At 41.9% G+C, this 25,157-nt stretch overlaps 3 protein-coding genes across 9 annotated transcripts; 1 reads left to right on the top strand and 2 right to left on the bottom strand.

The window, feature by feature from the left end:
- Positions 1-1,554: 1,554 nt before the first annotated feature.
- On the bottom strand, positions 1,555-12,791 carry LOC131701553 (aminoacylase-1A-like). 3 transcript variants are annotated; one of them, XM_059000220.1, is made up of 16 exons: positions 12,676-12,777; positions 11,398-11,474; positions 11,006-11,154; positions 9,824-9,888; positions 9,090-9,194; positions 8,626-8,720; positions 7,948-8,024; positions 7,305-7,394; positions 6,758-6,814; positions 6,148-6,221; positions 5,914-5,963; positions 4,492-4,636; positions 4,116-4,184; positions 3,288-3,367; positions 3,126-3,186; positions 1,555-2,773 (listed from the first exon to the last, which is right to left on the bottom strand). In XM_059000220.1, exons 3-16 carry the CDS (start codon positions 11,136-11,138, stop codon positions 2,597-2,599), a joined length of 1,278 nt encoding a protein of 425 aa, XP_058856203.1. In that variant the 5' UTR covers positions 11,139-11,154; positions 11,398-11,474; positions 12,676-12,777; the 3' UTR covers positions 1,555-2,596. The 3 variants fall into 3 exon arrangements, with proteins under 3 accessions (XP_058856203.1, XP_058856202.1, XP_058856204.1); XM_059000219.1 differs by lacking the exon at positions 11,398-11,474 and having other exon boundaries at positions 12,676-12,791; XM_059000221.1 differs by lacking the exons at positions 11,006-11,154; positions 11,398-11,474; positions 12,676-12,777 and having other exon boundaries at positions 9,708-9,835.
- Positions 12,792-15,741: 2,950 nt separating this feature from the next.
- Positions 15,742-20,406, bottom strand: LOC117411947 (protein ABHD14A). 5 transcript variants are annotated; one of them, XM_058999923.1, is made up of 6 exons: positions 20,324-20,406; positions 19,236-19,292; positions 18,648-18,944; positions 17,920-18,035; positions 17,498-17,715; positions 15,742-17,066 (listed from the first exon to the last, which is right to left on the bottom strand). In XM_058999923.1, the coding sequence occupies exons 2-6, from the start codon at positions 19,250-19,252 to the stop codon at positions 16,827-16,829; spliced, it is 888 nt and encodes a 295-aa protein (XP_058855906.1). In that variant the 5' UTR covers positions 19,253-19,292; positions 20,324-20,406; the 3' UTR covers positions 15,742-16,826. The 5 variants fall into 5 exon arrangements, with proteins under 5 accessions (XP_058855906.1, XP_034775436.2, XP_033875714.3 ...); XM_034919545.2 differs by having other exon boundaries at positions 20,218-20,392; XM_034019823.3 differs by lacking the exon at positions 20,324-20,406 and adding an exon at positions 19,836-19,928.
- Positions 20,407-20,425: 19 nt separating this feature from the next.
- On the top strand, positions 20,426-25,157 carry LOC117411880 (transmembrane protein 115). The gene is made up of 2 exons (XM_034019692.3): positions 20,426-22,375; positions 24,066-25,157. The coding sequence occupies exons 1-2, from the start codon at positions 21,519-21,521 to the stop codon at positions 24,268-24,270; spliced, it is 1,062 nt and encodes a 353-aa protein (XP_033875583.1). The 5' UTR covers positions 20,426-21,518; the 3' UTR covers positions 24,271-25,157.

The raw sequence follows: 25,157 nt of genomic DNA, 5'->3' as shown, positions 1-25,157 counted from the left end.
CATCAGCACTTTATCCAAGCAGAATAACAAGGCAACTATACAGAGCAGGAGTGAAGGAAAGGACACAGGTCAGCAATCAATCAGTGCATCAGTCACCCCTCCAGCTGGAAGAACTGGTGTGACAAACACTGGTCTGTAGTTCCTCTTCTATGAACCCTTTACCATAATATATTTGCAGTTTTTCCCTATGCTTTTCCCATGGTTATACTATGCATTTACCACAGCTTACCCTGGGTTTCCATGTTTGTGAATATACTTTACCCATACCTTGCTATTCTTTACAATGCTTACCTATGCGTTGGCATGCTTTCACTATGCTTTATTACACTATGCTTTTACGATGGGAAACTTTTATAAGGGACGGACATGGATTAGCATTTTAGTAACACGCACTTACTTTGTGACAAAGCGTGTTCCCTCCGTTGGATTTGCTATATTTTTTTGATGCAAGTACTTGGTGAATTTGAACCTCTGTAAAATGGTTCTCTGGAAGACACGCATCATTGGATATTACTGATTTAAACAAAAAAGTGTACTCCAGGCCTAAACCAAGAACATCTCTTACAATTTCAATCATCCTTACAGCAGCTTTAAAAAGTACCAAACAACAAAACAAGCAGCAACTGTGATAAAGAGAGTGTTGGCAATCAATACTTGAGCAAATTATCATATTTGTTATCTGATGCTAAAAAACACACAAACCTCTAACAGAATGCAATCCCAGGGAGAGCGAATGCAATACTGAGGCGTTTGTAATTACATTTTTACACAGAGCCAAGAACAGAAACATAGGCAGACAGAACAGACCAGTGACTTCCCACCGTCTCGGAGAGGGCTGATGCCACTGAACTGTGAAAGGCAGATAGTACGCAGGCGAGGCTGGCACAGCGACCTTTCGAGTCTCAGCTGTGCTATCACCACAGATAACGTGCTTGAATAAAGGTTATGATACAGCGTGACATTTTCATTCTGACTGGACAACTTTACCAGGACTCCTCATTTAAAAGTGTGCGGTCGGGCGTGTGTTTAGGGGAGGGGCGCTTTATTCAGTCCTTTTCTATATTCAGCAATGCCATCCTTTTATACAAACCCCTGATGGCAGCTTTGCCGCCCTAACCCACGGGAGCTTCCAGCCCAATGCAACACTCCCTCTGGAATCCTCAGTGAAGACCAGCAGGACACAATTTGATTGACTTGATAAACTGCGCCAGCTCGTGACAGAATCTCTCACAGTCCCTGACAGCTTCCTTCAATTCCGATGTGTGATTATCGATGTACGTTGTACCTCATCTGGATTTGATAGGGCAGGAATTCAAGTTTTTATTTTTTCACAAAATCAGGTTGTATTTTGAACAAATGCTTTTCTATAACCTGACAACTGCTTTCGGATCTCAGCCTTAAAAGGCACAACAATTCATTTTAGTTTAAAATTCCAGCATTTGAAAGCATTCCCATTAAAACGCCCCCATCTCTCCAAGCATGGTCACTATGGAACTTAACTGGTTTAACTGGAGCTAACTGGTTAGAATACGGAACAAATGACACAATCACGTCTTTGAACAAAAGAGAAACTTTATTAGAATTAGAAAAAAGTAGATTCAATAATATTAAGATACCTTCTTTTTTACAAATTTCTTTTTCCCAAGGCAAGTTAAGACATCAGCCCTGCAAAGTCTGTACAAATCAAATCTGAAATGATCAGTGTAACAACACAGGAGCAGAGGAGATGACTGAAACATGATGAATCTGAAATGAGAGAAAGGGAGTTTTAAAGCTTGTTTTATATCTCATGAAAAGCAGATCAGTGCTGTCGCCTCTGAACAGATCCATCAGGATTCACAGCCTCGCGGGACTGGAGCATGCAAACTCCTTCCTATCCCACGCCAAAGGTTCGTTCTTTGTATCTCTCATCCAGTATTAACCCTGACAATGCCTCCGGCTCACTTGTGTCCATTTCTCATCTTCAGAAGCGAGTTTGCAAATTAAAAATCAGCTTTTTTTATTGAGATTCAAGTCACAGCTGATCTGAAAAGTAAAAGAATCTCAAACGGCGTCAGATTTTGGGAGTTTCTCCGAAGATTCAGTGACACTAAATTAAAAAATAAATAAATGACTGATACCTGGTAGGGAAGCTCATTCTCAAACCGTTGCCTCCTACAAAATTTAGTATCCAAAACCGTAAGATGTTCAGTTCTGTGTCCTGAGCTGCTTGTCGTTAGAGGTTTTATAATGTATTTAAACTTGGACGATGGACTATATTTGGCAATGCAATCTGTGTTAAAAAAACTCATGTGATATGCTGCTGCATGTTTCTTAGGGCGCACACACATGTGCGTTCTTAGCTGTGTTTTTTGGGGGTGTGTGTAGAGGGAATTATGGATTTCACACTGCTGCCCATGAACGCAGTAGTTATGCAATACTGTGAAACTGATTCATTCTAGAAGCAAATGGTCTTATTCTTAAGTCTGCTTGCCCTACCTGCATGACCTAATACAAGCCCTTGAACAGTATTGGTGCACTCAGAAAGGACTTATCAGTATAGATTGTAAAGTGTTACTGGCTCTGTGTGCGTGCGTGCGTGTTGTGTCTGTGGGAGTTAGACGTGCTCTTCAGCCTCGCTGGGCAGGGCTGAGACGCTGGCCAGTGCGGGGACGAGGCTGCAGTAGATCTCAATGCCGTGCAGGAAGACTCGCTCGTTCAAGAACTCGTTGTGGTCGTGCAGCAGGATCGGGGTTCGATTCATCGGCGAGAAGCCGATTGCAGGCAACCCAACCTGCAGAGGAAAGTAAGAGGAGTAGGGCAGGTTGACTTTATTTAGGGGTTGAGGAAGCTCACTCACACAGACACACAAACGGTGCTTTTGTGATCCCATAATTACATAGTAATTGATGTGGACACACTTACAGTGTAAACTGTTAAAAGGAAAGTAAGATAAACAGGATACATGTCCTTGCATAGGTGCATCCTAATCACACACTACTGTACCATAGGCCTACAGCATTTCCAGTTAGTACACTGGCATTGCATTGCCACTGTAGTGCCACTGCTTCACCATTTCTGATAGATCCAGAGAAAGCAGCGTACGGTTGCTATGGACAAAGCAACAGTAAAAGAAAACGACTTACTGCTCGAATAAATCGGCTGTCGGTTGCTGCTGGAAAGATTTCCTTTTTTAAAGCCAAGTTCCTGATGAAAGGAATGAACAGAAAGGAGTTTCTTGTTTGTTAACATGGTGGATGTTTTTGAAAAGCAGTGCTGGTCTGTACATCTCTGCAGGCTGCACTCACATGTCGCTGCACGCAGTGCTGAAGGCTCTCCACCAGGGGTCAGTGTGCTCCGTGGACGTCAAGTTCTGGTTCATGTGTTTCTGTTCAAACGAGACGAGAGACTGACCATTCTTTTTTAATTTACAGAAATACTGCTACCCTTATCTTAACTATATTAATACTACTGGTGCCCCCTACACCTAGGCAGGTCATTTTTATACCCTATTAGTGTTAACATTACTAAATACAATATAACAAAAATGTTACTGTATTTAACTTTTAAGTCCTGGTCAAGAAGGTAGCATATATCACCAATCAGCCAAAACAAACAACTTAATCTAATTCCAAGAAACAATTCAGGAGCACCGGGCAAAACTAAAACATGTCTCAGCTAGGTAGATGCATGTTTTTTGTTTGATCTCCTTTAAAAGGTATAGAGTCATTAAGTTTCAGTTCTTCCTGAGGTTTATTCCAAGACCGTGAAGCTAGAGAACAGAGTGGAAAGGGACCCATGCTAGAGTTAATGGGTTTAAAAGGTAGATTTGTTTTCAAATCTGCAGCACTGAAGTGCATTAAAATAGACCCCTATGGAAAACAGTAAAGAGGCATGAGGGAACCTGTTTGTCAAGGTTAGGAGGGAGTCATGGACAGCAGCGTCAGTCTGGAATCGGAGAGAGAAAGCCTCCTATCAGACCCTTGACCTATTTTAACAGTTCAGCTCTGTTCATACCAATGCCATGAACCCTGTGATTTTTGTTGTCTATGTACAAGACCTTGGCATGCTGTCCATGACCGATTATATTGTGAGGATCCTGAGTTAGTTAGAACTGGACTGCTCAGATACTGTACCTGTGCAAACTGGTAGGTGACACCTTCCCCAGCGGCCTGACACCACGCTTTAATCTGCTCTTCAAATTCCTGTTGGAAAGAGATTCATTTTCATCATGCAGTTAACGTTTCAGGTGCATTAGAAACAAATCAAATAACACCATGGAGCACGTTTCATCACAGAACAGAGTCAGGATGCAATGAACAATGCTGCCACCAGAGCGCTATATGTATCTTGCTGCAGAGCTCAAGTCTGTTCATGGGTCATACACAGGGGTTCAGATTTTCTGTTTATTTTTTTACTGTTTTCGGGTTAAAGCTGGGGTGATTCTGCACGGAAGCACAGCTAATGCAGTGCCTCAGCTAATGCAGTGCCTCAGCCTGTGCAGCCCCGTACCTTCAGACTGACGGTGGGCGGGATCCTCATGTCAAAGCTGACATCCATGTTGGGGGGGATGACGTTATAGGCCACGCCCCCTTGCACCATGGTCATGTTCACTGTGGTGACGTCACCCAGCGTGAAACACTCACTGGTGTTCAATCTGGAGGAGAAAAGAACAAAAGCAATGAAAATGGATTTCATTCTACTTCTACTTCAGGTTTGGAGTCTATGCCCCAGTGATTTTGGACATTCTGCTACCCTGCTCCTACCCTCTGTCTATCTCCACTCACTTTACAAATGTGTCCTCTGGTCAGGGTTTCTGTCCTTGATATAGTGGACGGGGTTGACTTTGCGGAACTGCAATCATGTATCTTCTAACCCTTCTATTTCCCAGGCATGACTCCTACTCCTTAGGTACTCTCACTCATATTTATTGCATTCATTCCTGCGTAGGCAGCTACAAACAGTTACACATTTAAAAGGCTTGTTTTTAATAACCTGGACCCACAGAGATCCAAATCAAATGTTTGCAGTAACAGTTAAAATCCCATTAATTCCCCTTACTGTTTAACACTGCCGAGAGGCTTGTGTAACAGCGCAAATTACACAGCTAGCACCAGCACAGCACTTGTCAGAAAAGCATTCACCAAGACAGAGCTTGACAATAGAGAACGACACGGGAGAGAACAGCCCTGGAGAGCAATGCATTAACCAGGGTAACAGCAGCTGCAGCAGCAGGGAATAATCACATCACCTGGCACCGCCATGCCCTGTCATTCCCAGAAAAGACTCTCCTTCCCCTGCACCACGCTTCTGAATGACATCATCCTTGTTACTAAAAGCCAGGATATACACGGCTGCCTGACTGACATCATCCTTGTTACTAAAAGCCAGTATATACACGGCTGCCTGACTGACATCATCCTTGTTACTAAAAGCCAGGATATACACGGCTGCCTGACTGACATCATCCTTGTTACTAAAAGCCAGGATATACACGGCTGCCTGACTGACATCATCCTTGTTACTAAAAGCCAGGATATACACGGCTGCCTGACTGACATCATCCTTGTTACTAAAAGCCAGGATATACATGGCTGTCTGAATGAAGCCACCTGAACGTCTGCTCTTACCAGTCTCCCGTAACATCTATCTTTCATATAGGGACCCTAGATATTGCTGCTAATTCATGTCAGTTTTACAGGCCATACAAGTCTTTACATGCCGTGGATCTCGTAAACGGTGTATGGTACAGACTTGACAACTCGGTTAAGATCACTAGTGTCGACACCCATACAGCATGTTCCACTGTGTAGCACAACAACGCTACCCAGGACTGGACAGTCACACTAACAGCACAGGACTGGACAGTCACACTAACAGCACAGGACTGGACAGTCACACTAACAGCTCTCAGGGGTTTTCATGAGGTCTTACCTGGTCTTCTCCTTCTCTCTGAAGTCCATGAAAGAATTTATAATTTTGTGCTGTAAAAAAAAAAAAAATGTCTGCAAAAACATGTAAAAAACTGCAAGGAGGGTTATATTTGAATGACTTTAAATGATGGTGCTATTCAGACCCGCCATGGTTTCAGATCAATTAAATAGACCCCAGTGAAGATATATCCATACTGTACACAGCAAACCGTACGCCGTGGTCAGGGACACCTACCAGCTTCTCAGCTGCAGTGTTTTCAACGAATCTTGACCCATGCCCTGGGTTTCCAGTACATCTTACTGTTATCCCTGCAAGCAACGCAATGTGAAACGTCAGCTTAAATCCAACAGAAAGAGACACACAAACTGCTACATTCTGACAGCTGCTGAGCTGACACAATTCTGACATGATTCACATTTGTATTTCGAGTCAGTCCAACAGGCAGTAAAACGGAATATTCCTTTTTAAAAGTAATTCTGTCTTTCACATTTTCTTCGGCTCACAATCATTGTAACAAAGAGCTACACTTTTGGTAACGTTCCCATGAAAGGTTGGGTTCATTTACAGATTGGCAATAAATGTCATATATATATATAGCTGTTTGCCTAGCATTTTATACAGCTGTATGTGTACAGCGTAAGAAATGTATTGTTTCAGATTCAATACTTAGTTTTTTTCAAGCACACATAAAGGCTGTCACATGTCTTACACATTAACGTTGCAGTCATTTATAGATTCTAATGAAAATTTTAAGGAGACAAGAAAGAAACGCTTTGGCTGCTGCCTACTTCAAGTCTCAAACTATACCCTTGCCCTTGGTAATGTGGAGTGGAATGTTACTCACACCATGGGTTCCTCTCTCCATAGAAAACTGTGAACGAGTCTCCAGGGTTCGCCAGGCCTAGAGAAACAGACAGAAACAGGAAATGTGTGACACGCTCCACAAGCCCTGAAGCAGCGAGCCAGGGGTCGCACTAAAGCCCTTTCTGATGGGTTCTCCAGTGGCCGTAGTGGGGTATTAAATCCAGGATCCTAATCTATACTGTGTATCAGATATACACTAATGGGTTAAACTATGTGAGCGTAAGGAATGAACTACTGTGTTACGCTAGAAGGATGAGACCACACCACACCACGTTTCAAATCTTGTTTACCAAACATTGTATGTTATTGCTTAGGTGCAATGCCATTAGTATTAACAGAGAGAGGTAATTGATCGAATCAGCAACATTTCCCTACAAGAGGATTTTGAAAGACTCAGCTCACGAAAGGTTTCATTAACACCAACCATTTTTCATTCATCAAAGCAGGCTTACACTGAGAGAGGTGATCATTAGAAGCTGTACTAGCCATGCTTTTTAAACCCGCCCTGTTCCCCTTCCCCACATTACCTTCGTCCAGTGCAAAGCCAATGTTCAGAGCTTGAAACTCAGGGAGATTTACAAACATCTCCATTCCTTTGTGGCCCCCAACCTCCTCATCTAAACACAAGCACAGACGATCAGCAGGGAAATGAATCACATTGTTTTTATATAGCGCCTTTCACGGCTCAGCCCTCTCAAAGAGCTTCACCATCACACAGTAAACAGGCCTGTGAAACGAGACCGAACGATAAAAGAACAAAAGTAAAACGGAAACGCAAAATAAAGACAGAAAATGTAATCACACTCCAAACGCTTGAGAGAACAACAAACAGGCCTTCAGCCAGGGCTTAAAGTTAAGCCATTCCCCGCTTTTTTGTGCTGCCTAGCTACATTTGAATACACCTTTGTTTAACAGGTGTTGTGTGAAAAATATAACACAGTGATTAGTCCCTCTAGTTTACCCTTTCAGTTTGTCAATTCATATATTGTGAATATGTATTTCTCTATTTTGTAAGCCCTAAAAATGCTATTTTTAGAGCAATATTTTTCAGAATGAATGCAATGGAATATTGTAATCTGGCACTTGTGTTTGCTTTTCTGATGAGGTGATTACCGTTAATGAACATTAAAATTCTCCAAAACGAGTTGAAAAAAAAAGACATATTTTCACCTGGGACAAACATTAAGTGTACTGTGCGAAGAAACCTTCTCCCTTCAGACTTCAGTCTCCTAATAGCTTCTATGTACCTGAAAGCAACATTATTAATTACACAACTTCACTTCACACAACTTTTTAAATACACATATGCAAATATACAGATGAAATAAAACATTGGCTTCCGAGCTTCAGGAAATAACAGCCATTTTATCATTCAAAGCACATCTTCTACTCGGACTATACTAGCCTCCCAAGAGAAGTATATTGCAAGACAGAGACCATGGACTAGACTCCTATAGTGCAGCTGGCAAAGCTTTTTCATGAAAGGAAAAGTATTACAAAACTACAGTAGGTCTATAAGGCTTAGCATGACTAAGACCCAGGATTATCCTACTGCTACACCATGCTGTCATCTACAGAAGCTAGTTTTATATTGGCACTGTGGGTCCTATTCCCAAAGCTTTCACTCAGTAGAATGCCTGTCCGCAGTTTGTATTTTATGAATAAAATACAGTTTGGAATCCATGACTAGGTTCTGTGCTGGTAAAAGACAGTGAAGAAGAGTTTCCAGTCTGGAACACAGCTTTTAATTGATGAAAACATGAAGTGAAACCTTTGTGAACAGGCTCCCACATCTTCGGTGGGTTTGTTTTATGGAAGTAAGCGAACAGGATTCAAGTTGAAACTCACTGTATGGTGACACACTTCATATCCTGGGTGCCTCTGCCGTATATGTTCCCTTCTCCGTCCTTGAATGCACCAAATGCATCGTACTTCCAGTGTTCCTACAGACAGCACAACACACGTGTGAGCAGACAGGAGTCACACTGGCCACAGTGTGTTTTTGGTACAGCTATGGTTGAGTTACTGTACATCAAGCTCCCTCCTTTTTCTTAATGATACAATACGATAGCTTACAGCAGCGGTGGCCAAAGCTGGCACTCCACTCCTGGTCTTTGTTCCAAACCTGTTCTAACTGAACCAATTAAACCTCCATCCAGACCCTGATCATGATCTCAATTCACCTGTTAATCCTGGAGCGGAATGGCCCTCCAGGACCGGGATTGGACACCCCTGGCTCAGTGTGCACGGTTTCCAGACATAAATCAGGTGTAAAACCAATACGTTAGTTGTACATTATTGTACCATCTTACCTGGAAGACAGGCACCACGTCTGTGTGGGAGTTCAACAGGATTGATCTGAGCTTCGGGTTCGTCCCTTCCCAGGTCATAATACCCACAATTCGCCCGGGACAGACCTGAGTGAATACAGAGAGAGACTCCGCTGAAAACCAGATCATACCAAGTCCTCTTCCAACGCTGGGGTTCACAAAACTTAGAAGAATCACACTCAACCAATTCAAAACAAATACATATCTTTAAAAAAATAAATCATAACTTTAATAAAAGACCACCAAAGGACAGCTAATCAATACAAGTTTCAAAATCTGAAAAAAAATAGATAACGACTGACATATACATACATATCAGTTTATTCAATTGATTTTTTATTATATTTCCTACACTACATATTACTAGATCGGTTTGCAATTTTGAATCATTTCCAGACTTGTAACCAGTATCTGTGTCACTGTGGTAGAGAGGGCCACTCGCCTACCAATTTACATTGGAAAAAGGAAATGATATAAATAATAAAATAATTCCTGCCATGGAGGTTGAAGGAAAGCGTGTTGAGTAAATGCATGTTGGACTGTGAGGTAGCATCTACCCCAGCTGCACCTAGCCATGTTGTAAAAGACTGACGGACGCACATTTTCATAAGCTGTCACTGTGCCTTGTTCCTGCATTGCATCACTTTAGATGGACAAGCCCAATCACGGCTTTCCTGGCGGAGGGATAGATGATCCTGCTGTGTTTTTAAATATACCTCAACTTTCTTAAAGGGCAGCCCCAGCTCTGCTGCAATTCGATCCAGGAACTTAAGAGCACCCTCTGCAAATAGAAGAGCACAGCCGTCATTACTTCAACAACAACAATAAAACATGCGGACTGCGACGTGAGAGACAGGACGTTATACAAACCTGGCACCCTGATCTCTATCTACATGGAGAGAACATCCTGTTACTGCATGCAAGGTAATAAGTCATTGTACATAATAAGAGATCTCATATTGTGCAGTGCGGGGAGCTCAAACTGCATGAAACGGACAATAAGAGATAGTTATAGTTAGCTATTATAAACTAAACTGCTCCCATGTCTTTTTTTTTAACTGGTACTGTGTATCACAATGTAATTCCAGGCTTGTTTTTTTATAGGATAAGTTTGGATGCTCCAAATGCACTTGATTTGGTCTGAATACATTTAAACATTCGTTTAAACCAAGTACGAACATGTTAACAAGTGGCTAAGAAGGACTACAGAAATATCTACACTCTCACATTCCAAGGATGTGCCAGGGCTAGATCGAGTCAGCAGTCACGCTAGTCTGTTAAACAATGACTTTCCTATTTTCCATTATCGGTGCTCCACAATCAGTGACCAATTATACAACCACTAACGAGCCATTCATTCTGTTGTTGCAGCGAGATGTCCAGGGACTTTGATCCTTCCAGTGGACTTTGCAATTTAAACCTGTCTGCATGCACAGTATCCGTGTTGGGAATACATTCTCCACTCTCATAAACTGTTTAATATGGAATACTGAGAGCGGTAGTGTGAATGCTAGTATTTCGAAGGATGCTGCCCCAGTACTCCGAATAACAGGTGGGATACTGGTTCAGATGAAACACAGTGAAACTGGCAATTCCCGGTTTTAAAAGGGAAATCTTTACTGTTAGCAGTGTCTATATAATGAGCAATAGTAATAGTGCAACAATAACCCATTGAAACGGGAACATGCACAGAGACAGCAAGCTGGTTATTAAATGCTAAATGGCTTCAAGGGCCTTTGTGATGCATGCAAACTGAGATCTTTTTTTAACCTGCGTAGAATGGGACCAGATATCTTTTTTTTTTTTTTTTTTTTTTTTTGACAGGTACGGTTTGTGGAATTGTTGCAAGGAGTTTATTGTGTGAGTTGGTTGGTATTTTTTCATGGAAAAGCACCGACCGTAATCAGGCTCTGGGTGGACAGTCTTGATCCTCAGGTACTCCCTGAAGAGACTAACAGAGGGGTCCTCGGAAGACACTGAGGGGTCCTGGCTCCTTCCTCCCCTTGTCGGCCCATCTTTACCTGGCAGCATCTCAGACTCACCTTGCCTGGAGTAAGAGAGTCAATCAACACCCTAATGTCACCACATCTGTACAAATAAACTCAATAAGAAGAAGAGAGCAAGCCACCAAAATCAATACAGCAAAAAAAAAAAAAAAAGTACTGTAGGTCACCTTGAGCTACATTCCCAGTGAGATATAGCATGCATTAGAACAACCAATGACTAGCCGTGGATTCTACAGCTTTATTAACCCACTCCCCTAAATATAACTTCAGGTATTTGAACTTACCTTGCTCTGCACCAACAGCAAAGGTAAAAGCACTTGATGAGAGGATTGGATGATAACTAATAAAGTCTAGGTTTATTCTGAAACACGAATGTAAAAAAGAATGTGAAATGGGGAGGGTACACCTATTGTATATAATCTAAAATGGGGAGGGTACACCTATTGTATATAAAGAATCTCAAATGGGGAGGGTACACCTATTGTATATAAAGAATCTCAAATGGGGAGGGTACACCTATTGTATATGTCGATTTGGTGTGGTCAAGATGGTTTCATTGCACGGCATTCCACTTAATGTCTAACTGGAAACTAGTAAAAATGCAGAACAGCAATGGGTGTGTGTGTGTGTGGGGGGGGGGGGGGTTGCATTCTATTAATCCACTGTTGACTGCTGACTGTAGCGTCACACCCATGGGACAGAATCAACCAACCAGGAACAGGGCTTGGTACTTACAGAACGGGTTGGGCCAGATTGACAATGTAACGTTTGTGTCAATCAATATCAGACTGATGACAAATCCCAAACTTTTTGATGATCAAACTCCCCACCCCTTGAAATGCAATATTGTACTCTTCAGTTTTCTTAGTTTATCATGTAGCCTACGTTTCTTGCATGTATATAAGCAAGGTGCAAGTCACCCATGGGGACACAGGGAACAGTGATTATGTTCACCTCCTGCGAGTGGATTATTGACCTCTAATTAGTAAAAGCTTGTGAGATTAATTTGGACTGTCAGTACCTGAACACAGATGACATCTCAAGACACTATAAATAAAATCAAAGCTTACAGTAACTAAATAAAATATAGAAATAAAATATAGAATGTGAAAAGAATGGACACACAAACAGCTAAACATGTTATCTGAATACATTAATAAATTATACAGCATCGCCTCTGTCTACAGCTGCTGTGATTTGTTTTTGACAGACTAAGCAACTTTATCATCACCATATGGCGACAGATACCTGTAAGAGAGTGTATATCACGATGTATATCAGTTTATTGATTTTTAACATTACACTAACCGATTCAAAAACGGATTCTGATTGTTGTACGAGACAAAACGGTCATTGCAATGGAAAGAGAAATACTGTTTGCAACTGTGCTGCTTTGATCTCATTCATTTTCAGCAATCTGAACAAGTTCTACATTGCATTGTCAAGAACCTATGCAAAGTCATACACGTTACATTATAAAAATAAAAAACACATGAAAACGGAGTGACTTCCTAAGGCATACAAATATAAATAATGAATAATAAAATGCGATTGGATACTACCTCGATTGACGTACAGCTTGGAGCTCCACAAAGCCAAACCTCACACTGAAATAATGTGTGCGCAAAACAACCCAGCTCGCCTTCTGTCACTGACACACACAGCCAGGCTAGTTAAAGGATTACCCAGTGGTCGATACGAAGCAGTGTCGTCACAGAATCTGCTTGCAATAAAACTCGGAATATACCGTATATATTATATGACTGTTCTCAGTAAATTCCATTCCACTTACATCAAATGGCTCTGAGGAGTAAAAAATATATATTTAAATACTTATTTGCATATCAACAGGACTTGCCAATTTAAATTTAAACCAGTGAACAGGAAGTATTTGTATCCCAGTAATGTTTGCAGCTCAGTAATGTTTATTATTATTATTATTATTATTATTATTATTATTATTATTGATTATTATTAATAATAATAATAATAATAATAATAATCAATAATAACCTGCAAATTCAGTACACAGAATCAGTATTATGCATCTGACAGCCAGGAAATGCAGACACCTGAATACTGTGAGACACAAAGCCAACACATTCAGTGTAATTAACTATATACTGGGGATCTGAAAGCAAGCAAATTCAATAGAACCAGCAGCTTCAATACAGATAGCTCACTAGAACTACTTGGGATCAAGAATCGTCAAATCACTTTAAAGATACTGTCTCAGAGCCACCGAAATCAGTTTACTGAACGCTGCTAACAACTTAAATAAGGGGACACTGTGATGCTGTAATTCCAAGAACCAAGTACTGGTAAAGCAAAGGGTTCAAATTCTGTAGTAATCTCTTGCATGTAGCAGAAGTTTAAATGTTCTCCAGTCATTGACCTCTTATCATATTTGACACTTTGTCAGCACTAAAGCACAGGATCTCAAAGAGCCAAAACTGGCGAATCAGCACCAGTAGAAACAGAAGCTTTATACTGCAGGGACAAAGGCCATTTGGCACTACTGCCTGCTCACCAATGCTGTTAACCCACTGGTGTCTAGTATACACTGATTTGTACACTCTTGTGTACAAAGGTGTTAAATGTACTTCCCTAGGGTCTCTATAGTGGTCAGTCTTAAGAATTGCAGCCTCAACACAAAAGGAGTGGCTGGTCCTTATGGCCAGTCTGAAGGTACGAGTTTATAAACCCTACATTTAAAAAAAATATATATATATATTATATATATATATATATATATATATATATATACAGTGCCTTGCGAAAGTATTCGGCCCCCTTGAACTTTGCGACCTTTTGCCACATTTCAGGCTTCAAACATAAAGATATGAAACTGTAATTTTTTGTGAAGAATCAACAACAAGTGGGACACAATCATGAAGTGGAACGAAATTTATTGGATATTTCAAACTTTTTTAACAAATAAAAAACTGAAAAATTGGGCGTGCAAAATTATTCAGCCCCTTTACTTTCAGTGCAGCAAACTCTCTCCAGAAGTTCAGTGAGGATCTCTGAATGATCCAATGTTGACCTAAATGACTAATGATGATAAATAGAATCCACCTGTGTGTAATCAAGTCTCCGTATAAATGCACCTGCACTGTGATAGTCTCAGAGGTCCGTTTAAAGCGCAGAGAGCATCATGAAGAACAAGGAACACACCAGGCAGGTCCGAGATACTGTTGTGGAGAAGTTTAAAGCCGGATTTGGATACAAAAAGTTTTCCCAAGCTTTAAACATCCCAAGGAGCACTGTGCAAGCGATAATATTGAAATGGAAGGAGTATCAGACCACTGCAAATCTACCAAGACCTGGCCGTCACTCTAAACTTTCAGCTCATACAAGGAGAAGACTGATCAGAGATGCAGCCAAGAGGCCCATGATCACTCTGGATGAACTGCAGAGATCTACAGCTGAGGTGGGAGACTCTGTCCATAGGACAACAATCAGTCGTATACTGCACAAATCTGGCCTTTATGGAAGAGTGGCAAGAAGAAAGCCATTTCTTAAAGATATCCATAAAAAGTGTCGTTTACAGTTTGCCACAAGCCACCTGGGAGACACACCAAACATGTGGAAGAAGGTGCTCTGGTCAGATGAAACCAAAATCGAACTTTTTGGCAACAATGCAAAACGTTATGTTTGGCGTAAAAGCAACACAGCTCATCACCCTGAACACACCATCCCCACTGTCAAACATGGTGGTGGCAGCATCATGGGTTGGGCCTGCTTTTCTTCAGCAGGGACAGGGAAGATGGTTAAAATTGATGGGAAGATGGATGGAGCCAAATACAGGACCATTCTGGAAGAAAACCTGATGGAGTCTGCAAAAGACCTGAGACTGGGACGGAGATTTGTCTTCCAACAAGACAATGATCCAAAACATAATGCAAAATCTACAATGGAATGGTTCACAAATAAACATATCCAGGTGTTAGAATGGCCAAGTCAAAGTCCAGACCTGAATCCAATCGAGAATCTGTGGAAAGAACTGAAAACTGCTGTTCACAAATGCTCTCCATCCAACCTCACTGAGCTCGAGCTGTTTTGCAAGGAGGAATGGGCAAAAATTTCAGTCTCTCGATGTGCAAAACTGATAGAGACATACCCCAAGCGACTTACAGCTGTAATCGCAGCAAAAGGTGGCGCTACAAAGTATTAACTTAAGGGGGCTGAATAATTTTGCACGCCCAATTTTTCAGTTTTTTATTTGTTAAAAAAGTTTGAAATATCCAATAAATTTCGTTCCACTTCATGATTGTGTCACACTTGTTGTTGATTCTTCACAAAAAATTACAGTTTCATATCTTTATGTTTGAAGCCTGAAATGTGGCAAAAGGTCGCAAAGTTCAAGGGGGCCGAATACTTTCGCAAGGCACTGTATATATATATATATATATATATATATATATATATTCTATGCTGTATAGCAATGTCAGCCATTTACTTTAAACATGTGTTGGTTCTTATCTGCTGTGCAATGGGATTATTTCACTGCAGTCCATGTTCCTTATTCTATTCAGCTGGGGTAAATGCAAACAAATTTGATTTTGAGAAGCAATGTTAGAAACAGATTTTTTTTCTGCACACACTGAAATAAAAAAGACTTGAGGTTGTTAGTTTAAATAACATTTATTTCATTAAATAAATACATAAACAAACTTTTTTTTCCAGCTACTTATTTAACCAGTAACATGTCTTAAAGGGTGCTGGGAATTGAAGTTCCACAAGATAGGTTTGTAGTTCAACACCAAGAACCATGAAAGAACTACAAATCCCACAGGACATGTGTAATTTTAACACAAGGAATTGAAGTCATCCTGGGAATTGCTCATTTGGAAAGTGGTTCTGTTCTCGTGCTGTAAGGTGGGAGTCGGAACGGACCACTCCAACCCTCCAGATTAAAATTTGCAAAGTGCGCTCACAAATGAAACTAACCAAAAAGAAACAACAACTTGCACATAAAAAATAAAACCTCAGGTGCGGGTAGAAGCCCTTAAATGAACAGTTGTTAATACTGAATATATATATATATATATATATATATATATATAGTTAGTAATTATAAACTGCTTGTCCCAGTGACTGTCTGCCCTTGGTGTTATTGAATTCATTTATAATTGTGATCCAGCAGATCACATCTATTTAACCTCTGGCACTGCTACACTTCTAGCAGCTTTTAAATAACAAAAACTATGATTTTTTAAAAGCAGCTATAATTATAGCAGCATCAGAATCATAGGGTTGGTTCCCACCAACCAGTAGCATTTCACATCCTTCCCATTTATTGAAGAGCCTTGTATATTTGCAAAACACAAAGAAACGTGCGTCTAATTTTAACGCCTAATTATAGCACTAGGTTTTAGTTTTAATCTATTTTTAAAAAAATTGACAATACTATTTTAGCATCCTTTTAACTAGATGAGCCAATATTGGGCCAAATGGCCTCCACTCGTTCTGTAGCAACTTTTGAAGAAATTTGATTTTTTTTCCTGCTTGTTATTGGTTGTTTTTACAGGTAACTTTGGTTACAGAGTAGCGCCCGTGTTTTTTAGGGGCTACCTACTTGACCCCTAAAAAGCACAATGGGGAGATATAACAAGGAACATGCCTGATGGCCTTAGTGAATCCCTACTTTCATTGCCACAATCAGCTGTTTTTTCATGCGACTTAATTAAAACTCAAGCACTCAAGCATTTTATTTTTTTTCTTCCGAAAGGATTTCTTTTTTTCTTCCGTGCTGTGAACGAGTCTCTCTGTTCAGCTTGCTGAGGAAGATGAGCAGTGCCTGGTGGAACTCCCTTGGCTTGTCCATGTAGCACGCGTGCTTGGCTCCATCGATTCGCACTACAGTGTGGTGAGGGAGCTGGCTCAGGTTCTTCAATGACTGGGTCCCCAGACTGCCATCCAGGGCACCAAAGACTATCAGAGTCGGGGTCTATGTGAGGAGAGAGGGAGACAAAAACTGATTGCAGGAGCTGTTCAAATTCCCTTTCCTTGCACCCAGTCCTGGTTCTTAAAACTACTTTGTTGAGATTTCTTAACTAAAATGATCAGGGGATTGAGGATAAACAGGACCAGACTATGAAAGCTATTTTATTAAGTTAAGGATACATTCTCCCTTAGGTAGGGTACTGACTCTTAAATTTCTGCAACACCTTTAAACTCAAGGAACACTGAACAGGAAATTTAACTTAAGGTGTTTCATGTAACTGGCCACTGGTTCAAATAAGGTCCTGGTTTGGAATGGACTGAAAGAGCCACAAATGAGTACTGCTGTCCTAACACTATAGAACACGAAGTGCCCGATCAATTGTGCTTTGGCCAGACTGACTGATGCTGACATAATGAAGAACGCGTCTCCTCTACCTGTATGCTGTGGTACTGCTGCTCGCTGTACAGCTTGGTGCCCACGGGGGCGACAGCGACGAAGCCTCTGAGACGGGAGCTGTGGTGCATCAGGAGGGGGAGAGAGAAACGCCCGCTCATCGAGGGGCTGATCAGGACCGGCGCCTGCACCCCCAGGGAGTCCAGGAACCGCAGCAGGAGGTTAGTCCGGTTCTGATCCGTCTTCATTGTTTCTGAATCTGCTCACATCCAAAATGATTAATCGCATTGCGAAGCGAGGCATGTTTAATTTATGCAATACATAAATTAATACATAAATTACTGGATCTGCATCAACAAACCTTGGGTTACTGATAGTGTTGACAAAGTTTGCTTTACTTAATATCTTTTAATGTATTATAGTTCTCTGTATATATTTAGTATGGTGCACAACATGTTCTTACCGGGCAAGTCCAGGGCCAGTGCTTGGTAGCCGTGACTAGCCAGTAAAGTCAGGGTGCCCAGGTCCTCCCAGGTCTTTGAGGTGAAGGCCTGACCGTGCAGTAGAACCACCTGCAGCCTGTGTGCGAGAGCAGCACGGGTACAATTTCCAATGAGAAGGGCTGAGGTCTAATACCTGCTTTTCAATTCCAATTCCAATTCCAATTATAAGATCAATTCCCAATTTCAATTCCAATGACCTTTTAACCAATTCCAACACACCATTAATCAAAATTGCAATTCACCATATTCTGCTAAAATGAGCTCCTCACAGTGGCAACAAATTACTTACATTGAAGTCCCTGTCAGTCAATTAAATTGGCTTCAAATTAAAGCAGTTGAACAATCGCAACAATTATTATGTCTCTAGACTATCAATTCCAATTCCTTTGAAGGAGCTGGATTTGGAATCGGTTCTAAAAAGGAATTGGAATTGACCTCGACCCTGCCTATGAGACACAACAATTTTGTGTATCTTAAAGGTTTCGTGGAGATCAAGCTCCCCGAGAATCTCCTTGTCTTGTCCCAGCACCCACTTTATTTCTTAATTTATTTTATATTACTGTAAAACAAAACAAAGGTAACTCACAAATAAAATGCAGAAGTGTAGTTATTTCACTATCAAGAATTTGAAGAATTCAAAAAGACAGGGAGCAGCACTGTGTTCAATGCCTTGGGCACTGGTACCCACCTGGGCTGCATCTTCTTCCCCGCTGCATCGACGCTGATCGTTTCCCTGAAGAAGAGAGGCGGGTCTCCGGCCAGCTGGCCCGTGCGGATTGTGATGTTGACTGGCTTAGGGAATCTGGCGGTCGGAGCTGTGGGAGAGCCTCCTGTCAGCCCCATCCTCTGGACATTCAAGAAGGGCTCCATACTGCCCTGGCGGATGGCGGGCAGCAGCAGGTACAGCAGCACGGTCGCCAGCAGCACTAGACCCAGGACTACCAGCCGGTTCCGAAAGAAATGCATTATCCCAGAGCGGCACAGTCTGAGGAATGGGAAGGGGGCACGGGGAATCGAAGGTTATACACAGATTTACATAAAAACAGAAGAACAGTTTGGGAATGAGAAAAGGCCATTCAGCCCATCAAGGTTTGTTCCTTGTTAGCACACCATTCTCCCCTACAGGGGGGATCAAAAGCACAGACTCTGGTCTTTCTTTAAATGTTCCCAGTGTTTTAGATCCCACTACATCACCTGGTCGGCTATTCCATGCATTTATAACTCTCTGTGTAAAAAGAAAGAAAAAAAAAAGCTTCCTACCTTATTCTAAACTTACTTTTGCTCAGCTTTCATTTATACCCTCTTTGCCACAGTTTATACCAGTGGTACGGTCCTAAGGATTGAAAGAGCAGTAAATCATTAGGACTGGTTTAAGAACAACACAATAGACCAACCCTGGGCTTTGTTCCAACCATGTCCTTAATAACACCGTATAAAACACACACACATTTTTAACAAGGCAAAGGTTTTATCACACAGAAAGGGATCAAAATCAAAATACATACTAAAAACAGAATAATGCATAGCAAATTACTCAACACAAAGCGTAATAACTTAATATTTCTAGGAAATTAAGCAACAAAATAAACACTAGATAAAATATTTTCAATAAAGTTCGTTATTTGAGCAGAAACCCGAAAAGGTGTTTTTACAGTCAGTTTACTTTACACACAATCCTGGAAAACATGTCGTAATTAAAATAATCCTAAATAAACTGTAACCTACGCTGCACTGGAATTGCATGTTTCATCTCTAAACCTAAAAAAATATTGACCAATGAAGTATACATTATAGTCTCCCAAACAAGCCCATTATCTTAGCTAACAATAACGGTAAACTGCAGTTACTCGTTTGTCTAATCACATACAGTACATACCAGGTCTTGTCTCCTGTTGTGATAATTACAGATTCGCAGATTCGACCGGACTTGTGTGCGTCTGTGTAAACTGTCCGACGGGGACGACGATTAAATAAGATTCCACGTTGTTTATATATATATATATATATATATATATATATATATATATATATATATATATATATATATATATATATAGTTCCCAACGTTTCGATATGTTTAATATATATATAAAACAGTAGCAGACACAAAAACATTATTATTGATTGCAGAGGAATTTGATCTCTGAATTTCAGCAACCAACAGACAGGATTACTCAAACACACTGGGTGAATGTTGTGCGTCGAGGGTTCTATGGAATTAATTTGCAGTGACGAAAATGTCAAAACCCTTGACTCACCTGTACCCACCTATGCTACCTGGCCTCTGTCTGGTTTTACTGTCAACATATGGATATATTTGTTAAGTGCTGGCTTAAAGTCTTGTGCTTCAAAAAAAGATCTCACCCATATTAATTTATATGGTGAATTTTGCAAAAACTGCATTCCCCATGCTTCGCTGCTACTCCTCCAGCGCATGCGCGTTGGACAGTTGTTTGTTTTTGGTGACGGTGGCAGCAGTGGCGTATCGCGGGGAGTGCCTTGAGTTTACGTTTCGGGGAGAATTAGTTGAGATAAACGTTACCTAAAAAAACAAATTAAACTGCCAAAATACACGCAGAACCACCCAACAGCAGCGGAGTTCAGTTCCGTTATGTGGACAGGGGTAATATCCCGTTAATTCAGTTATCTGGGCCTGGCGAGGGAGGATAATCCCCGGGCTCACCTGTGGACCGGGGCCGGGAAAAGGTGGGGGAGAGCGCGGACGGGGGGAGGCGGAGAGGACCCTTGGAATTCTATCTTTGAAATAGGAATCTTAATGCTGATTGTCTGTACTCCGGAGGCCGAAACAGTACGACAAAAAAACCGATTAACTAGCAGCTGTACTGTGAGCAGACGACTGGAATAAACGAACAATCGATTTGGAAGTTTATTGTCTTTAAGTTCAGTTTTTTTTCACTGTCATCTCTTATTTATACTGCGGGCTGAGATGCTTACAACCTGTCTATTGGAATAAGAATTTTCCTCAATGGGGAAAAAACAGCATGACTGCATATTAGAGCAGAAAAGCACTCGAATAATGATTGTGAACAACTAAGTATCATATAGTTGTGGTACTCCCATAGACAGTAGTTAATTACCTATTAATATAAGGACGTGGTACCTAGAATGACAGACGCCCGACTTTAATACATTTTCTATCAATTATGTTCCTCTTAAGTTAAAAAAATTCTTACAGCACTTATTTTTTGATCGTCCTCGATTTTCTTTTTTCCCTTAATTAAGTTTACTAGCTACCAGTATTACTACTAGTAACCATTTGCTTTCCTGATTACTATTTCATTATTGATTTACGGTATGTGCTAAAGATCTGGCTTCTTTTCTAAACAAGGCCATCTCTATTAAAATACTGATGGGACCGGTTTTAATAATAAAGCGAATTATTTGTTTGGATGCTGCTCTTTTTTGAACGCTGGATGTATTCCAGCACAGAAATCCAGACACATCTGTTTAGTGTTTTTCTGCTTTTGCAATTTCAACTCTCTTCGAGACATTAAGACCTAGTTCCACAACATTTACTTTATTAAGCAACAATATAAAAATGAACCGCTATCTGCCAGTCGCCCGCCAACACTTTCTGGCTGCCCTAGCCAGCACCAGCGTGGTGGTCAAAGCCATCTGTGCCATAGTCATCCTTTTGTACCTGCTCTCTCTAGTGGTGGACACTGTCTACGTGCTGGGGGTGACACCTGGCTTTCTCTTTCCCCCGAACTTCTGGATCTGGACCCTGGCCACCCACGCGGTGACAGAACAGCACGTGTGGGATGTGGTGGTTAGCCTGGCCACGGTGATCGTGGCCGGGAGGCTGCTGGAGCCCCTGTGGGGTGCCCTGGAGCTGCTCATTTTCTTTGCCGTCGTCAACATCTCCGTGGGCCTCCTGGCCGGCTTCTCTTACCTGCTCACCTACATCTCCACCTTCAACCTGGACTACCTGTTTGAGGTGCGGGTCCACGGCATGCTGGGCTTCTTGGGAGGAGTGCTGGTGGCCCTCAAGCAGACGATGGGTGACTCCACAGTGCTGCGCGTGCCCCAGGTGCGGCTCAAGGTGGCCCCCATGCTGGTGCTGCTGGCCCTGGCCGTCCTGCGCCTCACCACGCTGATGGACACCACGGCCCCGCTGGCAGCGTACGGCTACGGTGTGCTCTCTGGGTGGGTGTACCTGCGATTTTACCAGAAGCACAGCCGTGGCCGGGGGGACATGTCGGACCACTTTGCCTTTGCCTCTTTCTTCCCAGAGATCCTGCAGCCACTGGTGGGCCTCCTGGCTGGGCTGGTGCACAGCATACTGGTCAAGGTGAAGGTGTGCCGCAAAACCGTCAAGCGGTACGACGTGGGGGCACCTTCCTCCATCACCATCAGCCTGCCCGGCACTGACCCTCAAGATGCTGAGAGGAGAAGGTGGGTACAGTCTGCACAGGGGGTGAGAATGAAGGTCGAAACCCAAATGGGTGAGGACCAGAGAGTAGAGATCAGGGTTGGGGTCAACTCCTTTTTTTTTTTTTTCAATTTCAGTTCCATTCCCAGTTCCTTTTTAAAATAAATTCCTGATTCCAACTCCAACTCCCAAGTCCTTCAAATTAATTTTTAACAAGGAATTGGAAAAAAAAGGAATTGGCCCCAACCCTGGTACTGATCGCCTGTCTGCTGATAAGATGTTTTTAGTTTATTTTGAATGCCATCCCAGTATGTCTCACTCCACAAACATTGTAATGTTTTCAGACAGATTCCGTTATTGAAATGTAATTTGCATGTTGTAACCTCAACAGAGTGCCTCAATCACTTGCTTACCTGCCACATTTCAAGAGTCTATCAAACTGAGGGGTTGGTTTTAGCTTATGTCTTGTACACTGAACCTCCTAGTCAAATTATAAAACACAAAAACCATTAAGAAAATCTCAGCGTAACAGATTTTAGGTTTGTGATCCTTGTGACTTTGGTTTTACCTTGGATCCTGAACAAGTAGATACTTTACTACCCAATAGGTGCATGTATGAGCTGATATGTTAAATTATTATGGGTGGTGTGAGTGATGATACCATTATTACAACTTGTCTTTGTTGCAACTGCCAGCCTGCCTGTGTTGGGGGCAGGCAGAACAGAGTAGACTGGTAAGCTCTATGGCTCTGTAAACTTTGACAAGGATACAGACTGCGCAGTGCTTTGGAGAGATCTAAAATAAGTGGTGAGATCTACAGTAAAAATAAGATACTCTGGCCATCTGGTACAGTTTATATTAACCTTCTGGAACATCGCCCTTATTCCTCCTCCACTGCTGCTGGTAGAAAACAGAACCGGGCAGCAATTTCCTGCTTTGCCTGCTGATCTGTGATAAATTACTAAATAAGTGTTCTCTGAAGACTCACTGCCTCCAGTCCCCACCTGTGCAATTTGCTGAGTTGCACAGGTGCTGTTATTATGTGAAAGAATCATACAGTATGTATTACTGTACTAATAATTTCTACCAAGGCTTCCACGTATACATTTTTTTATATAAACATGTAAGCTACCTGCAGTGACCAGTGACCAGTGCACATTAAAACAGGTTAAAATGTGTCTATAGTTGCGCTCTATAGCCTGGACGTCGCGAGTTCGAGTCCAGGCTATTCCACAGCCGACCGTGGACGGGAGCTTCCAGGGGGCGGCGCTCAATTGGCCGAGCGTCGCCCGGGGGGAGGGAGGGTTAGGTTGGCCAGCGTGTCCTCGGCTCACCGCGCACCAGCGACCCCTGTAGTCTGGCCGGGCGCCTGCGGGCTTGCCTGTAAGTTGCCCAGAGCTGCATTGTCCTCCGACGCTGTAGCTCTGAGGCGGCTGCACAGTGAGTTCGCAGTGTGTAAAGAAGCGGGCGGCTGACGGCACACGCTTCGGAGGACAGCGTGTGTTCATCTTCGCCCCTCCCGAGTCAGCGCAGGGGTGGTAGCGGTGAGCTAAGCATAATAAAATAATTGGGCATTTCAAATTGGGGAGAAAATAATAAAAAAACTAATTGGCAACGACTAAATAAAAAAAAAAAAAAAAATGTGTCTATAGAAATCTTATAGAAGAACAGGGATGTGATTTGTAATGCTGCTGTTGTATGTGTCTCTGACAGGCAGCTTGCCCTGAAGGCTTTGAACGAACGTCTGAAGCGAGTGGAGGACCAGTCTGCCTGGCCGAACATGGAGGAGGAGGAAGAGGATGAAAGTGGAGCTGACGTGCCGCTCCTCCCTGGACGTGAGGCCCCATCCTCGGCTGGGGTGGGCGGTGGCCAGGAGTCCAGCATCATCAGCTTCGAGGACGCACCTTTACAATCCTAATGCCACAGCTGAGACTGACATGAGACCAACAGAGAGAGATACGCATTCAGCTGCTAACCATCAGGAGGGACCTCCTTGCACTTGTTAACGGGAGAAGTAACAGTTAAAACAAAATCATATATATATAAAAAACAAAGTAAAAATCCTACATCAGCGTTAGATCCATTTACAGTTGGGCAGGGGCAGGTTTTTATTTCTCTCTTTCAGCCAGTAGGTTTAAACTCTAAAGTCTGCCGGACAGTTTCCCTGACTTGCCAGGCGCCTGCTGGAATTTCATTGCTAAAGTCCATGTACCGTGTTGTTTCCTAAACAAAGGTTTCAGCTGAAAGTGCTACATATACAATTAATAGGATACCCTTTGTGCTACCAGTTAGTCATGGTTGTGTCCGATTTGTAAACCTTTCCTTTTTTTTTTTTTTTTTCACATAAACTTTAGAAATGCTTGCAAACAGCTTCCATTTTCGTTTTTAAATGCTTAAAGGTGTATTTGTACTTCAATAAATCTTTGAAATTGTGAAATCTTCCTACTTGAGAGACGTTCTGTATCTTAGATGATCAGTTTCCCAAATTTTCTAGGCTTTGCAGAAAAATTGTTGTGTTCAGTTTCTGTAGAATATCAGAACAATCCCACACTCCTGAATCATACTTTTGCTTTAACATGTGGAATAAAGATCTTGTATAACAAAAAGACACATCTATCCCGAGCATTGTTAAAGTAGAACTGTAATTGATGTTGGGTTTTATCATTGCATTATGTGGAGGCTCTCTTTTACCTTGGCGCTGTGAAATTATACACTCGCCTTTTATCTTTGGAGGCCAGGGTTTGATTTCTGCTTCAGTCCCAAAATGCCCAACCATGAGCTACTTCTTGATTGTTTCCACACTTC

Source organism: Acipenser ruthenus, chromosome 25 (genome assembly GCF_902713425.1).
Source record: "Acipenser ruthenus chromosome 25, fAciRut3.2 maternal haplotype, whole genome shotgun sequence".
Classification (NCBI taxonomy): domain Eukaryota; kingdom Metazoa; phylum Chordata; class Actinopteri; order Acipenseriformes; family Acipenseridae; genus Acipenser; species Acipenser ruthenus.
The sequence above is the reverse complement of the archived record's forward strand: the minus strand, read 5'-3'. Positions and strand labels throughout refer to the sequence as shown.